We start from the raw sequence: 18,385 nt of genomic DNA, 5'->3' as shown, positions 1-18,385 counted from the left end.
TGCCACCTGATTTTTTCGGTGAAAACTTCTAAACCAATATAAAATTTTTCTTCAGTCGATAAAATAATGACTCTGGAAACCTGACAGAAGCAACACAAACTCACTCTGGAGAAACAATCTCACAATTCCCACAAATGAAGCCTTACTAGGGAGAAACTCACAAGAAGATTTTACAAAATACACAAGTGAAAAAACTCCACTCAGTGAGTCAACGTACATGCACACTGACCGCACACACACAGTAAGAGGCATAGCATCCCCAAGTATTTTTGGGGGGATGGAGATGGAGTCTCACTCTGTCGCCCAGGCTGGAGTGCAGTGGTGCAATCTCGGCTCACTGCAGTCTCCGTCTCCCGGGTTCAAGCGATTGTCCTACGTTAGCCTCCTGAGTAGCTGAGATTACAGGTGTGCACCACTATGCCCACCTAATTTTTATATTTTTAGTAGAGACGGGGTCTCACCATGCTGGCCAGGCTGGTCTCGAACTCCTGACCTCAGGTGATCTGCCCGCCTCAGCCTCCCAAAGTGCTGGGATTACAGGTGTGAGCCACCATGCCCAGCCAGCACCTCAAGACTTGATAGAGTAGAACAACCTGAAAAAGTCTACAGAATAAATATATTTTAAAATGATTAAGAAAGCATAAAAACAAGGCATCCTGACAAAGGAATAAGCAGCCATGTAAAAGAACCCACTAGAGTTAAGAAAAATGAAACGCCTATAACCCTAACCGTCTGGGAGGCCGATGTGGGAGGATCACTTAAGTCCAAGAATTAGAGAACAGCCTGGGCAATACAGTGAGAGTCTGTCTCTATGAAAAAAGGAAATTAGCCAAGCATAGTGACACATACCAGTAGTCCCAGCTCCTTGGAAGGCTGAGGTGGGAAGATCTCTTCAGCCCAGGAGTTTGAGATTACAGTGGGCTATGATCACACCACTGCACTCTGCCCTAGGCAACAGAGTGAGACCCTGTCTCTAAAAAAAAAAAAAAGCGTATTCATTCACATTAAAAATCAAAGGATAGCTTAAGAAGGTCAGACACAGTAGAAGAGAACATTAACAAATTACCAGAAAAATCAGAAGAAATTGTCTTGAATGCAGTCCAAAAAAAAAAAAAAAAGTTAAAGAACAGATACTCTTAGACTGAAAGAAAAATACCATACTCGACTACCTGCTGTTTGTAAAATACATACTTAAAACATGACGCACAAAAACTGAGGTTAACTGGATAGAAATGATATCCCAGGCAACACTAATTAAAAGAATGCTCATATTAACTTCAGACAAAATAGACTTCAAGGTAAAGTCAATAATAGGGAGAAAAAGAGAATTACCATGCAATGTTCAAAGGAACAATCACAAGGAAGTTGTGATAATTCTAAGCATGTATCCATCAACATAACCTCAAAATATAAAAATGAAAAATTAACAGTCTTACAATAGGAAATGAACAAATCCACAACTGTTGAAGATTTTCTAACATCTCTTAGAAACTGGTAGATTCAGCAAACAAAAAATTACTAAAAATCAAAAAGATTTGAACATATAAAGCTCAATTTAATAATATATGGGATTTAATTCAATAATTAAAGAATATATATTTGTTTGTTTGTTTATTGAGGAAGAGTTTCACTCTGTCGCCAAGGCTGGAGTGCAGTGGCACAATCTCGGCCCACTGCAAATTTCACCTGCCGGGTTCAAGCAATTCTTGTGCCTCAGCCTCCCGAGTAGCCGGGACTACAGGAACATGCCACTATGCTCAGCTAATTTTTGTATTATTAGTACAACTGGGGTTTCCCCATGTAGCCCAGGCTGGTTCAAGTGATTCACCTACCTTGGCCTTCCAAAGTGCTGGGATTACAGGTGTGAGCTCCTGCACTCAGCCAAGAATATATGATCTTTTTAAGTAAAGAAATGGAACCTGTATAAAAATTGGCCACACGCAAGACCACAAAACAAGTTTCAACATAAACCAAGGAATCTATATGATTCTGCTCAGCTCTCTGATCCAAATGCAATAAAATTACAAGCCATAAGTAGACAATTTTTAAAAATCCTTTTATGTCTGGAAAGTGTGATAAACACTTCTAAACATTGTTTGAATAAGTTAGAACAGAAATTTGAAAATATTTATAATTGATAATGAAAATACTCCATAAAAATTGTAGAATGCCACCAAAACAGTAACTAGAGAGAAATGTATTGTTTCAAATTCATATACCATATTTGTGTCAAATTTAAGATGTCAAAAGTTATAAGATACACCATTGTTTTACGGCCACTAAGAAATAAAAGTGCTGCTGATTAAATATGATATCCTGGTGGTGGCCTGTAGCCATTGTCTAACAGACACGGGGATGTAACAGCCCAGCCCTGTTGCCTGTGGGAAAGGAGCAACCCTCTAGTGCCATCCACCCTACAAAGCTCTAAACCTCTCCTGGAACTCTCTACTTGCTTGGTTCCTTCCTATGCCCTGTGCTGCGTTTCTCAGTCTTGGATATGTTTCACCACAAAATCTAAAACCTTAATACATAAATTTAAAAACAAATCAATCAATACTATCTAGAAAAATAAAAGGAAAAAGATAGTACATTCCATTATTTTGAATCTCAAGTTATATTTACATCACAAACCACATAAAGGATCATATAGAGCTAAAAAAAAAAACAAGTGAGCGAGGTGAATATCTTAGTTTGACTAAAAATCAGGTGCTTTCATCATTAAAATGATACAAAGAGATAAAAATGGGAAATTCTTTTCCTCTGCAGAAAATCTAGCCTACACAGACACTGCATCCTTTTTTTAAAATCTAATTTCAATTGTACTTAATATAAACCAGCTTCAGCTTCAGATTTTGTGAATAATGCATCAGAAGAGTTCTTCACATTTGCCCTTATGTGTGTCAGGAAGATACAATCCTAGATGTGGAGGAAGAATAACGATCCATTACTAAAAATAACACTTCATCCAAGAAAGAATGATTCAGCAAAGAGTTTAGTCAAAGATGCAATCGACTCAAATATGTTTGAATAAGAGCAAATATATTTACAATAATCAAGTTTACTTGCAATCTCCAGATCATTGTCAAACATAAATAACTCCAGTCATATTGTGAGAAATGGTAAACGAATTGTATTAAAAGTAGAAAGAAAATCTCTCTTCAAATATCTACTCAACAAAATTTGAAATAACAGGAATTGTGTTCTTATTTATTAATTATATAATTATGCATTATTGTATATTTGTTACAAGGACTTAATTCATTTTCAAAAACTTTTAATTTAGCAGAAAGAAATATGGTTCATGAAACAAGTGAAGAATCAAAAGCAAAATCGATTATTTTGGAATAAGAGCTGAAACTTAAAAAGTACTTAGATACTCGGCAGGTTTCAGTTCTTGTACTTAACTTTCTCACTGCTTTTGAGAAGGAGGGGCTATTATAATTCCCATTTTACAATGCGGTGATGTAGGCACTGAGAGGTTAAATAATCTTCCCAAGGCTGTATAGTTGGTACCTAGTAAATGACATTCCAAATCTAGACAGTCTGACTTGAGTCTGTGCTTGTACTGCTTCTCAAAGCTACAAACACGCAGAATCATACGATAGAGAACATAAGTTAACATCAACGGATGAAAAATTTGAAAACTGGGTCCATAAATACATTTTTTTTGCTTTAAAATAAATTTATTGCAAGTTGTTACAAGTATTTTCAGCAATGGGTTGTTTATTGAAAGTAATACTTTATTTACCTGACATTATTGAAAGTGTTTCCTGTAAATAATTTTTCCCATTAGGTAAGTCATATCCATTTTTATTTTGACTGTTTCTGCGCTTGGCCCTGAACGCTCTTATAGTAAAGAAAATTTGATCAATCAATATCATAGTTTTTTGGTATTTTAATAAACAGAGGCCGAGTGTGGTGGCTCATGCCTGTAATCCCAGCATTTTGGGAAGCTGAGGCAGGCGGATCACTTGAGGTCAGGAGCTCAAGACCAGCCTGGCCAACATGGTGAAACCGCATCTCTACCAAAAAGACAAAAATTAGCTGGGCATGGTGGCATGCGCCTGTAGTCCCAGCTACTCAGAGGCTGAGGCATGAGAATCACTTGAACCCAGGAGGGGGAGGTTGCAGTGAGCCAAGATTTCACCACTGCACTCCAGCCGGGACAACAGAGTGAAGAAAAAGAATAATTGAATTGCAATACATTTGGAAAGCCAAAAAAGAATTACAAATAAAAGTAAAAGCCATAGGTAGAAATTTGTAGTGGTAAATCATTTCTCCTATGTATATGTATACAGAGCCAATCTTTCAAAATTTATTTTCACTCTCTAAAAGCATTTTCATAGGAACTGTTGTTACTCCACACACAGATTATTAGGTTTTCTCCCTTATTTTTCCCCCTTTAATTAGAAGTATAGATAACAGATAACTCAGAGCAGAAATTAGATCCTGAAAGTACCTGGTATTACTAAATTGGTTGGATAACATGAAGTATTCAAAATAATTTTAAATAGGTTTTTCAGTTAAGAATTGTTTTTAGTTTTTAAATTTTTAATTTTTTAAATTTAATTTAAAAAGGAAAGTGAGCAACTCTGATTGCTTGTCAGAAAGATAAAAAACAAGAGAGCTACTTGTTCTTTGTGGTCTTGTTAATGAGGCATCAAATCCCAAATGCCTTTCCTTTGAAACGGCTTCAAGCGTGGTTCTTCTAATCAAAGATTTCAGTAAGTGTTGTAATGGACTTCAAGAGGCACTGTGATGTTGTAAAAGGTTGCATGTGTGTGAGTATGTGTGTGTATGTGAGTGTGTGTGTGTGAGAGAGAGAAATTGTGTGTGTGCACATGCACACATTGGTGGAAGGATCTTTATATCTTTAAGTCTGACTCATCCCACAGCCAGCTTTCCCCAACTATAAACTGGTGATGATTTTTTTTAAATTGCAAAGTGTTACATAAACATTTGGAAAATATCACTGTAGCAGGTAAAATTTAATTTCTTCATTTTCCTTGAATTCTACAAAACTGATTCTGAGCCCTCAATCTACGAGGCAAGTTATTATGAGTATTCTCTCTCTGTGCCTTCCCCCAGGTCTTAGAAAGGGTCCTGGGAGGTGGAAAAGCCTTAGGTAGAAAAAGCTTTTTTTTTTTTTTTTGAGACGGAGTCTCGCTCTGTCACACAGGCTGGAGTGCAGTGGCGTGATCTCAGCTCACTTGTAACCTCTGCCTCCTGAGTTCAAGGGATTCTCCCATCTCAGCCTCCCGGTAACTGGGACTACATGCGCACGTCACTCCTCAGCTAATTTTTATATTTTTTAGTAGAGACAGGGTTTCATTATGTTGGCCAGGCTCGTCTCAAACTCCTGACCTCAAGTGATCCGCCTGCCTTGGCCTTCCAAAGTGCTGGGATTACAGGAGTGAGCCACCGCACCTGGCCAATAACAATTTTTTTTTTTTTGAGACAGAGTCTGGCTCTGTAGCCTAGGCTGGAGTGCAGTGGCACGACCTCAGCTCACTGCAACCTCCGCATCCCAGGTTCAAGCAATTCTCTGCCTCAGCCTCCTGAGTAGCTGGGATTACAGGTGCGTGCCACCATGCCTGGCTAATTTTTGTATTTTCAGTAGAGATGGGGTTTCACCATCCTGGCCAGGCTGGTCTGGCTAGTTTTGAACTCCTGACCTCGTGATCCACCTGCCGTGGCCTCCCAAAGTGTTGGGATTACAGGTGTGAGCCACCGCACCCAGTCAATAAAATTTTTAAAGCAATTCACACTGGTTATCTTGGAGATGCCTGTTGCCCACGTCCTCGTGTTTTTTTGGAATCCTGTGGCTCTGAGTTTTACTGTGCTATGCTCAGACAAGAGAATCTTTGCCAGCCAGGGCCAAGAGCCGGGAGTCTTTGCCAGGCAGGGCTAAGATCCTGCCCCTCTGATATACCAGGCATCTCCTGCCTTCTGCTTGGAGAACCTTGTATCCCTTCCCTAGACCGAAAGCATCCCTTCACCCATCAGGAGCATCTCTCTTATCTACTTCACCTTCCAGATCCTTTCACAAAAACCAGCAGGGAATACGTTTTTAGGCAGCTTCTGCCTTCTGACCTACCACCGCTCCTCAGCTAAGGAATAATATTAACAGATCTTCTTGAATACAGAGGTTAAAAAAATAAGTAGAACAAAACTCAAACTAATATGCCAACAAATTATATTAGTACATTATTTTTAAAATATAGAACATAGAAGTAATATTATTTTTATTTTTTCTTGTTTATTCATGTATAGTACAAAAGCAAGCAGAGAAAAATTTTACAGATGAAGGAGACCAGCTCTTTAAGATGGGCATCAAGGTTCTCCAGCAGTCTAAAGGCCAAAAACAAAAAGAAGAGTAAGTCTTTATACAGTGACCTCAGCCAAGTTAAATTTCCAGGTTACGAAAAAAGAAAAATCCCAAATGTAGTTTATCATTAAAAGCTCATTGGGATAATGAGTAAGCGTATTTGCCCATAAGCTATTGTTTTGAAAAGGATCAAATTGAATTGAAAGAATCCCACAAATTATCATTGTAAACAAACAGGAGAACTGCATGTGAGATTGCAGTCCCCATATTAAGTGAAATTCAGAATGAAGACACTGACCTGAGCATTCATGCGGAAATATTGTTTTGGCTTTAATTTATTAGATAATTCAAATGAAATAAAACGTGTTATTTGAATTAGAGCAAGTTGTTGTATTAAAATGCTTTATTCTGCCTGGGTGTTTGTACAGTATCTTATGATTTTCAAAGCACTTTCATGTATGTGATTCCATGTTATCTCCAGAACAGTAAGAAGAGCTTCATTTTTCCCCTTTAAAAAGTTGGAAACAGAGATTCAAACATGTTAAAGTGAGTTGAGCACAGAGAGCTGAGAGGTGACCAAGCTGTGACCACATGGTCTTGTTCCCTATTCATTGTTTCTCTTATCACTTTTCTGCTTTGTCTAAAGGGGAGACAGCAATATCTTCTCCCTCCACCCCACACTTCCAGTGGAGGGGCACAACTTGTGGTCACCCCTCAAAGCCTTGGGATCAAATCCTAGCTCTCTCATTTACTGGCTGTGTGCACTTGGATAAGTTACTCAACCTCTCTGTGACCTGGATAATACAATTGAGCTTTTACAATAGTGCCTGGCACATAGTAACCAGGAAATACAGGTGTGTTAGTTTTATCTTGAGTCCCCTAACTGGTAAGTTGAAGGTATGGGGGCAAAGAAAGCAAGGGTATTTTAAACCAATAATACAAAGTGTGGGCCCTTGCCAAGCGTGGTGGCTCACACCTGTAATCCCAGCTCTGTGGGAGGCCAAGGCTGGCAGATAGCTTGAGGTCAGGAGTTTGAGACCAGCCTGGCCAATATGGTAAAACCCCGTCTCTACAAAATTAGCCAGACGTGGTTGTGCGCACCTGTAATCCCAACTACTCGGGAGGTTGAGGGAGGAGAACTGCTTGAACCCAGGAGGCAGAGGTTGCAGTGAGCCAAGACCATGCCATAACACTGTAGCCCCTGGGTGACAAAGCCAGATTGCATCTAAAAAAAAAAAAAAAAAAGAAAAAAAAAGAAAGAAAGAAAGAAAGAAAGAAAGAAAGAAAGAAAGAAAGAAAGAAAGAAAGAAAGAAAGAAAGAAAGAAAGAAAGAAAGAAAGAAAGAAAGAGAAAGAAAAGAAAAGAAAGTATGGGCCCTGAACTCCCAACAAGGAGATATCTCTTGTATTCACACAGAATAGGCACACCAGTCACAGGCAAGCATCCCAGAGCTGTGGTAGCTAGCCCCAGACAGGGCAGCAACAAAGTCCATGACTTCTTAAAACCCAAACCTTTGAGAAGTATAAAAATACAGAGGATAAGGAGCACTCAGCTATGATCCTGGTTATGACAACATCAACAACTTTCATTTATCAAGCACCTGCTTTGTGCTAGTTACTGTTTTAGGTACTTTACATGTGTAAATTATTCATTGCTCACAGTGATACTGTGAGACATGGATAATTATCCCCAAATTACAGATAAGGAAATGGAGAGTCAAAAAGATGATGTAATTCGTCCCAAGAGACAAGCAAGAAGTGAGGGAGTGGTTCAACCAACCCCAGCAAAACCTGGGCCTCACACTGAATGTCCCTGGGGGCTGTTATAATGAGGACGGGGTAAAATCAGATCCCAGAAATACAATCCAGCCTAATAGGAGCTCATCTCACTAACATGCCCACTGGCTAAATAAGTAAAAACAGAGCATTCTCCAGCCAGCCTAGCTAGAAGAAACAGATGTGGAGCGCCAGGCAGAGGCTGGTCCCTGAGATTTCAGATGACCCCTGACTATAGCCTGGGAGCCCACACAAATAAGGGGCCCACTAGGTGTGTTACATCAAGTCCAAGGAAATCCTGGATTTGGCCCAGTGGGACAAAATCACTCTGAGAAGGTCCCAGGTAACCATCCACTTAACCTTGAAAGGGATCTTCCTCTTTGGCCTAAAGAACAGGTAGAAAACCCAATCCTAATAGCAGACCATCCATCAGTGTGGGAACCTTCATGCCTACCTGGGTGTCATTCAGTTTCACGCTATTCTTACCAAGACTGTCCTGCCCACATCCTTGCCCCAGAACTCAGTCTCCTGACCGCCCCCCGCCACCTTTTTTTGAGATGGAGTCTCACTCTGCTGCCCAAGCTGGAGTGCAGTGGCACAATCTCAGCTCACTGCAGCCTCCACCTCCCTGGTTCAAGTGATTCTCCTGCCTCAACCTCCCAAGTAGCTGAGATTACAGGGGCCCACCACCACGTGCAGCTAATTTTTGTATTTTTAGTAGAGACAGGCATGAGCCACCGCGCCCAGCCTCCTGACCCTTTTGAGTTGGTAGCAATGGAGAACTGAAATCTAATGGGCTGATAGAAAGAGATCTCAGGAGTTCGTGGGCAAGCTGGGTGAAGTTCTCGTGTTATCAGGATGGCCTGCTGTCTCCTTAAGCAAGTTATACCTGTGCAGCCAAGCCTAAGCGTAGGGCAGGTGGAGAAAAAAATGACTGCACACCCTCCTGACCAAAGGAGAAGAATTTCATTCCCGCTCATTCCTCTGTTCTATCCCCTCTTTGCTTTGCTACTTCCTGGGTTGGCAGGCCAGATGTAAGATAGGTTAAGACTATCCTTTTGGCTCCTCCACACCCACATCCTGGACCAATTCATTCGTTCATTCACTCATTCATTCAGCCTCTTCTTTTGTATGAGTAGGAAAAAATCACTGAACGAGTTAGTACTGTTAAAAGTACAGATACTAAGCAAGCATATGTCAGAGAGAACAAATTTGTCTGAGTGAGTCAGGAAGCCTCACTGACAGCTAGAGTGGTGGCCCTTCATTAAGAATCAATCCCCATCAGCAAAGAAGTTTTGAAGATAAGCCATTGTTTTATACCAAGTTTCTGATATGCCCTGCAGAAGCATTGAGCCCTTCCTCCCCCATCACCCACCTAAGCATCCAATGCCAGACCCTGTAGAGATGATCCAGATAACTAACTAAATTGTCTTTCGGGATCTGCCCCTGCTGCCCAGCTTCTCCCACCTTTTTCCTCTTGGGGATTGCAGCCCATATCTTAATCTTAGCTTAATCTTAAGCCCATATCTTAATATCAGCAACTTTCTCCAGCCCTGGATCCTGCTTCTAGTATCCCTTATAGCACCTTGGGTTTTTCTCCTAGGGAACTCATATGCCCACACTGCCCTTGGAATGCAAGACACCTAGAAGGATTTGTTTTGCAGCCTGTTGCTGCCCTCCAGGTCCAGAGACTGAGTATAAAATGCTGGAGATACTAGGTGTACTACTGGAGGCCCCTGCAGCCTATCTCAGGTTTCTGTGCCTGGTCCATGCTGGTGCTCCTCCTGTCACAGTAGGCTATAGAGTTGCAGCAGGAAGCCACATGACAGAAAGGCACAAGGGAGTCTGTATCCTGATGCCAGGCTCTCTTCCTGTTGCCTCTCCCTGGGTGCCAGACATTTGCCTTTAGTGACCTTGAGACCGTCTACCTTGTTTGCCTTCCCACCTCCAGAATTTCAGCTTGCTTTGACCTGGGTTAATTTCTTTCTTGATCTCCTGAACTCCAGTTTTCTGCCTCTTTTTGTTCCACTGGAGTACTCACCCTGTGTTTTGACATCCAGGACTCTAATGCCTACCTGGATGTTTCTCTGTCTGAGGTCCTTCTTGCCTGGACTACTCTGCTCCAGCTTCTGCCCAAGAGCAGCTTATTTTAGCCTCAGCATGGATAGGCTGTACAGAAAGGTGAGTCTCCTGATTCTCCTGAGTCAGAAGAAATGGTAGATTTTTGTGGGGTTTTTTCCCTGTATTTGAGCCAAGGTCACAGGTAGAAGTTAATGCTTTCTGGTCTTTCTACCTTCAAAAAGGAAGTTATAAAAGTGAAAATAAATGCCTAAAATACTCCCTGTCTCTGACATGTTTTGACCTTGCAAGACTCTCCATCACTTCGTATACCAATGAGGTCCAGGTGACTTCTGACTGGGACTCGAAGAGTGCAGTGTAAGGTAATCCTGTGGCAGCTATCATTTTAATCACTAAATGTTCATACCACTTACCACCTAATTATAGGAGAACAATTACCATGCTATAAAACTTTAGAATCAGTGCAACAGTCCCAATAATAATAGCTAAATGTACTGAGTGCTTACTCTATACCAGTCACAATGCCAAGCACTTCCCACAATTGTCTCATTTAATCTTCACAGCAACCCTATGAAGCGGGTGCTATAATACTATCCCCATTTCATAGATTAGAGGGTCACAGAGAAGTTATATAACTTGGCTGAAGTTCTCCAACTAGTAAGGGGTGGGACCAGGATTTGAACCAGGCAGTCAGAATCTAGAGCCCCAGCCATTAAGGTTTTGTTTCACTATTGCTTTTCCAAAGAGTCTGACTTTGCTGTGTTGAAGAATATATTCTGTTTAGCAAATTATTTTAAGATATGAAGGGATCATCATACTCCTGATAGCAACTTCCTAGAGGTTACATTCCAATTTTGATTATTCTTTTATTTTTCAGAATTTATTTTATAAAACAAATATTCATAAATAATGGTGGTGGCCATGGGAGAGTTCCCTATTTTAGGATAAGTTCCTCAATTTTTCACTTTACTCAGTGTATAAGCTTACTCACTGTATAAGATGGTGTATCTTACATATTTCTGTATCAGTGCATAAGATGGTGTATCTTACATATTTCTCCTTTTTAGTAGCTTTATTGTTTGTGAGATATATTTGAAATTATAACCTTAGGACTGCTTTAGGAATGAAAAAAATCTACTGATCTAGAGATGTAATGAACTTCACTAAACTGTATGACAACTGGTTCCTGCTTGTTAGAGAGAAGTAGTATGAAAAGTATTGAAGAGGGAGAAGAAAATTTCATTTTTGAAAATCAAACTTGACTTCCTATTCTTGAAACAGAGCCTACCTACTTTTTGCCAAAGCAGCTGACATGGGAAACTTGAAAGCTATGGAGAAAATGGCTGACGCTTTGCTATTTGGAAATTTTGGCATGCAAAATATAACAGCAGCTATCCAATTATATGAGTCCTTGGCTAAAGAAGGATCATGTAAAGCCCAAAACGTGAGTTTTGAAGGAAAATGAAACCTTAAATAGCTCTATCCTGAAATAACTATAGACAGCATGTGAAAGGAATTGAGCAATAGTATTCCAGCTCTGCTGCATGAACCCAGTCTAGGGAGGTTACCATAATGCACTGAAACAGTGGTGTCAGGGCAGGAGTGCAGCAGAAGCCGCCCTGGGCAAATTGTTCTAGCTCCATGCGTGACTTTCGGGAATGGAACAGAACAGAACTGCTTTCTAATCCACCTTTCTATTGTCCATGACCATGCATGTGTTTTCAGATAATTTGGGACTTCCGAACCCCCAACAGCTAAATTTTATATAAAATGTATTCACCTATATGTAGAAATATGAAACTATATATATTATCTTAGGGTGATATGTTTGCATGATTTTTACATTTCAAATATTTTATAAGCTAAATGTAATTCCTTTTCTATTTTAATAAATGCATTCCATTTTATTCCAAGAATAACATCACCATTTCATAGAAAATCTGGAAAACAGGAGAAAAAAAGCTTTTTCCAAGCCAACCATCTTGATTCAACTACTGTTAGGACTGCTTTGTACTTCTGCTTGGCTTCTTTCTTTGTGCGTTTCTCTTTTTACATCATCCTAATCACGGGGCAATTGCATATATCATTTTGCTTCTGGCTACTTTCACTTAATGCTATAGCAAAAGCATATTTTCATGTTGCTGTAGTCTTTACTATGCAAATCTTTTTTTCGGATTATGGAAAAAAATCTGAGAATTCAGAAAGTATGAAAAAGAAAGTAATCTAAAAGCTTTCCCCCCAGAGATCACATTTGTTACTATCCAGTGAAGTTCAGAAGCTAGACTTGGAGTCAGACAGACCTAAGTCTGAATCTACTCTTTCATTTGTTTATTGAATAAGCTACTTTACAAAACCCTTTCACCTTCTTCTGCATGAAAATTTGACCTTTGTTTCACTCTCTAGTTCTGTTTCCCTGGTGATCTGATAGGAATAAAATGCCAACTATATTTTTAGTTAACCTTGCTTCTGGTAGAAATGACCTCTGATTGGCAAACTGCCTTTGAATTGGGAGAAAAGATCATGAACTATAAATACCAGATGGAGGTAGTACTTCTTGGGCAACATGGTGAAACCCCATATCTACTAAAAACACAAAAATTAGCTGGGCATCATGGCACATGCCTGTAATTCCAGCTGCTTGAGAGGCTGAGGAGGAGAATTGCTTGAACCTGGGAGGCGGAGGTTGTAGTGAACTGAGATTGCACCACTGCCCTCCAGCCTGGGCAACACAGCAAGACTCCATCTCCAAAAAAAAAAAAAAAAAAAAAAGAATTCCCACAGAAAAAAAGTCCAGATTCTGCCCTGTTGGTATACTGTGGTTACTATGCCGTACCTGTCTTCATACACTGGTGGCGACATAGCCCATGGGTGTCCTGTGAGTCTGTATGTTTAGTTGAACCAGAAGTTGGACTGGAAGACCCCTGGTGGATGGGGCAACCTCACTAATTTTCATCTGTAAAGTTAAGATAATGATGAAACATTGGGTACTGCATCCTTCTGGTTCACTGCTATATCTCTACCATTTAACACAGTGCCTGGGACAAGAATTATAAGTTGAACAAGGAATTAATTAATTAATTATAAGTGAATTTATGGAGTTATTGTGAGGATTAAAATAATGTGGGAAGACAGTTTCATACCTGGAACACTGTAATCTTTCATTATAGAGAAAGGAAATGTGGGAGGAGTGGGAATTAGGGAGATATTTGTTAAAGGATACAAGATTTAAGCAAGGAGGAGGATATAAATAATATTATTACTCCAATATTATTCTTCTGGAATATTTTCCAAGACTCCATAGAATTTTTTTTTTTTTTACAAAAATGAGCTAATACTTTAGTTGCTCCTTCCTAACTTGCTCTTTATTCACTTAACAATGTATCATAGATGTCTTTCCATGTTAATATATACAGACCGACATCATCATTTTAAATTATTTAAATCATCATCATTTAAATTAAGTTGCCGAATACTGCTTTTACATCAGGGACTCTTTATTGAAATTACATGTGAAATAATGCAATAAACAGATTTGTAAATGTTATAATAAAATATGAGAGCTATTAAACCTTCATTCCCCGTATTTGCTTAATCAAAAATATAAAGTTCCAAGACAGACCAAATGTTACCACAGATAACAGTTTCCTCCACTAAAAATGGTATCGCTAAAGACCAAATGTTACCCTCACTCCCACCACTAAAAAAGGCAACACTTAATTTCTTTCCAAACTATGTCAACATGAATTTTATTTTTTTAGTGTGTGTATACATTAGTTAATAAGTCAACAATTGTTTCTTGGATAGCTACTATGTGTCAAACATAATGTAGTTAATGGGCAGAAAAATATTACTAGGTCAGAGTCCTCCTAGGTCAACCTGAAATACAAATAATAGCAGCACAATTTAGGTGGACTATAGTTAAGGTATGTATAAAGTGCTTTAGTCACAGAAGAGGGTCTGGCTAGTTCTGCCTAGGGCAGGTAAAGAGTGTTTCAAGGAAGAAGTGACATTTACACTCAATCTAGAATATTGGATAAAGGAAATATCAAAGATTTCACTTGTTTGTATATAAATAAAGCATTTGATACAAGGTCGAAATATTAATTACTCCCAGAAAAGAAGTTCCAAACTTACATGAATGGTTCCTAAAACACATGGATTTTAGAGTTGAAGTTGGAGTTTTACTCTAGGTAATGTGGTTATTGCATCTAATTTGTGTTACTTTAGCTAATGTAGTTACATCTAGTCAGTTACATCTAGCCAGTGTTACTCTAAGTAGTGTGGTTATCACATGGCCACAAATATCCTCAAATCCCAGTTAAGTGACCATCAGTTGCTTGCCATTTTTTGTTTCTTTTTTTGCCTTTGGTTTTAAGGAGAATCATGTGGAAGAATGTAATTGGCTGAGTGCCAACCCAGTGCCAGGAGGAACAACTCTAAATGTCTAACCACTGGTCACGAATTATTACAGTCATCTTTGCAGAGAAAAGCAGGCATTGTTGAGACGGTACTCTAAGAAATATGCAGTTACAGACTTCAGGGTGGCATAGTGTGGTGGCAGAGAAGAGGTTCCCAAGTCAGAAGTTTTGACCATATGTGAGTCCATATATTCTACCACTTAGTAGCTCTTCCATCTTTTGTTTATTCTTTTAGTATCTCTGAAGAAGTTACTTCTCTAAACCTTAGGTTTCCCAAACCTATATCTATTATCTTAGGGTAAAAAGAGATTGATAGTAATACCCACATTACTTCACAAGGTTGCCGTAAGAACTAAAAAATATCTTCAAGAGTCCTTAGCAAATGTTAAAGAACATTAATGAATACTGTTGTGTAACAATTTTAGTCTCAACAGCATTGTCTTTGGGGTCAGTCAGTTCTGGCTTTACATCTCAGCTCCAGCTGGCCCCTAATGACTTGTCCTCTCTGGGGCTCAATTTCCTCTTCTGTAAAATGGGGATATTTACTTAGATATGTGAGTTTTGGTCTCAAGGAGAACCAGAAGACAGAAAATGAGTGAGGACAAACTTATGGCCCAAAAGGCTGACATTGACCTGGTATACAAAATTCAGCTGAACAAGTTTGTTGTTGTTGTTGTTGTTTGTTTTGGTTATTTGAGACGGAGTCTCGTTCTGTTGCCCAGGCTGGAGTGCAGTGGAGTGATCTTGGCTCACTGCAACCTCCACCTCCCAGGTTCAAGAGATTCTCCTGCTTTCAGCCTCCTGAGTAACTGGAACTACAGGCTGTGCCACCACACCTGGCTAATTTTTGTATTTTTAGTAGAGAAGGGGTTTCACCATGTTGGCCAGGCTGGTCTCAAGCTCCTGACTTCAGGTGATCCACCCTCCTTGGCCTCCCAAAGTGCTGAGCCACCACACACGGCCTCTGTTTATTAAAATACTAAAATACTATGATATTGATTGATTTAAAAGTATCTGCTCAACCCTCTCTTATGCCCTCCCTGACATCCACCCTTATTCCTCACTAGAATTCCCCGACCCCAAAATTCCCATGATCTAGCAAGCATAGTGTTAACATCTGGATAAGCAGGGAGACTCCAGGATCCTGCCCCCAGCACTATAGCTGGATTAAATTCCAGTGCTTTGATGGATTCAGTTCTATATTTTGACTATCATCCCTGTCACCACTATAGCAAAATCTGTTTCCAATAGCATGTCCCCTTGCAGTTGGTGTATTTCCTTGTGCAAAGAACAACTTGTTAAAGAGCTTCTGTGCCACAAACAATAGTTTGATGGCTGGTTGCTAGGACCAGACTGGCCACAGGCCATCCTGACTACAGCTCTCTAATAAGGCTGGCCCAGTGACCACCTTTCTTCTTGGGTTGTTTGTGCCAGCCTGGTACAGAAATCCTGCCCGCACTGCTGGAAGTGTTGGGAACTGTGAGGACAACATAGCAACAGAAATGTGGGTAAAGAAACTGGAGAAAGAGAGAGAGAGAATGAGAGAGAGACAGCGAGACTGAGAGAAGAGAGAATGAAGACATCTACTATCTCTGAGGGGAAAGGGAAGAACAATCAGAAATACTGAAATATAATAGATGAGACGAGCCTGGAGTGCCAGAGGTCTGGTAGGGACCCTATTTAACAATAACAAGAACAAAAACATAGGAATTCCTATTAAAGTGGCATTAAGGAGACAGAAGGGAAGAAATGCAACTTCTGGCTATGTACAAAGGAAAGCTGGATGGAGGAAAGGAAGCAGAATTACTTTTTTTCATGCACCTTCAGTGGTTTACCTTGCAAAAATTCAAATAAACTGAAGGAAATCCAGATAAGGGCAACGAAAGCAATTAAGGTTATAAACAGAGTCCATTAAATTGATTTTCAGAGATTCCATATCTTTCAAATAATAATTATTAATTAACGGAATAGTCTTCACGAAAATGGTGGAAATAGAGGAAATTTCAAACAATCATACCCTAGAAGATGTCCTATAAAATATTATACTTTCCCAAGCTGGAGGTAGATTAGTTATATATTTTTCTATTTCTCATTTCTCATCCAGGAAGTAGAAATTAGAATTATAAAGACTCACTCACTCCTTAATATTGATGAACTGTCCTCGATAGGAAATTTGTTAATTTGCCAAACAAGAAGGTTGGATGAAATCTCATTTGCTTTAAGAGTCAAAAATGGCCAGACACGGTGGCTCATGCCTGTAATCCCAACATTTTGGGAGGCTGAAGCAGGGGGATTGCTTGAGCCCAGGATTTTAAGACCAGCATGGGCAACATGATGAGAACCCTGTCTCTACAAAATTACAAAAATTGAAATTAGCTGAGCATGATGGTGCATGCTTGTGGTACCAGCTACTCAGGAGGCCAAGGCAGAAGGACCACTTGAGCCCAGGAGGTCAAGGCTGCTGTGAGCTGTGTTCACACCACCACACTCCAGCCTGGGCAACAGAGCAAAACCCTGTCTCAAAAAAAACAAGAAATTGATCAACCAGGCATGGTGGCTCATGCCTGCAATCCTAACACTTTGGGAGGCTGAGGCGGGAAATCACTTGAGCCCAGGAGTTCAAGACTACCCTGGGCAACATAGTAAGGCCCTATCTCTACAAAAAAAAAAAAAAAAAAAAAAGTGTTAGCCAAGAGTGCTGGCACGTGCCGGGACGTGCCTGTAGTCCCAGCTACTTGGGAGGCTGAGGTGGGAGGATCACTTCAGCCAAGGAGGTCGAAGTTGCAGTGAGCCGTGACCATGTCACTACACTCCAGCCTGGGCAACAGAACCAGATCCTGTCCCTCAAATAAAAAGAGAAAAGGGAAGGGAAGGGAAGGGAAGGGAAGGGGAGGGAAGGGAAGGGAAGGGGAGGGGAGGGAAGGGAAGGGGGGGGGGAGGGGAGGGGAGGGAAGGGGAGGGGAGGGGAGGGGAGGAAAGGGAAGAAAGGAAGAAAGAAAGATAGAGAGAAAGAAGAGAGAAATTACTCATTTGCATTGTATTGCCCTTAAAACTTAATTTAATAGCAGTGATCTCTAAGTGTGGTACTATATGTGGCGATTATGTTCTAGGTTTATTTGTTTTTGAGACAAGATCTTGCTCCATTGACTAGGCTAGAGTGAAGGGGCACAATCATGGCTCACCGTACCCTCAACCTCTTGGGCTCAAACAATCCTCCCACCTCAGCCTCCCAAGTAGCTAGGACTGCAAGCACAGGCCACCACACCAGGCTAATATTTTGTTAATTTTTTTTTAAAGACAGGATCTCACTATGTTGCCCTGGCTGGTCTCAAACTCCTGGCCTCAAGTGATCCTCCAAACTCAGCTTTCCAAAGCACTGGGATCACAGGCATGAGCCACCTATTTTCTTTCTAAAAATATTTCTCTGGTTTTTTTTCCTCTAAATGTTTTATTCATGGGTATGTATTACCTTTGATATCAGAAAAAAAAATATTTAACTTAGATGTATACACTTCCTTGGTTACATAGTTTAAAATAGTTTTGCTGTGGATTATAAAAAAATTCATTCTATCATGTAAAAATAAACATCACTGACATATAAAAGAGAAAGATATGAGTGTTTGCCTATTTTATCATGCTTTATGATTCTATAATAATTCTATTTTAATGACAAAGATTCCACATTTTCTTTATTTATTCCAAATTTAAATTATAGAGCCGGGTGTGGTGGCTCATGCCTGTAATCCCAGCATTTCAGGAGGCCGAGGTGGGTGGATCACTTGAGG

General features: G+C 40.0%; 1 protein-coding gene across 3 annotated transcripts in view; it reads left to right on the top strand.

The window, feature by feature from the left end:
• Positions 1-18,385, top strand: part of SEL1L2 (SEL1L2 adaptor subunit of ERAD E3 ligase) — a 138,551-nt gene that overhangs the window by 68,395 nt on the left and 51,771 nt on the right. For all 3 annotated transcript variants that reach the window (XM_050745630.1, XM_050745629.1, XM_050745628.1), the window contains exons 4-5: positions 6,274-6,376; positions 11,464-11,626. In XM_050745630.1, coding sequence (XP_050601587.1) covers positions 6,274-6,376; positions 11,464-11,626 — 266 coding nt within the window. The remainder of the gene's footprint in view (positions 1-6,273; positions 6,377-11,463; positions 11,627-18,385) is intronic.

Source organism: Macaca thibetana, chromosome 10 (assembly GCF_024542745.1).
Source record: "Macaca thibetana thibetana isolate TM-01 chromosome 10, ASM2454274v1, whole genome shotgun sequence".
Lineage (NCBI taxonomy): Eukaryota > Metazoa > Chordata > Mammalia > Primates > Cercopithecidae > Macaca > Macaca thibetana.
This window is presented reverse-complemented; position numbering and strand designations above follow the sequence as displayed.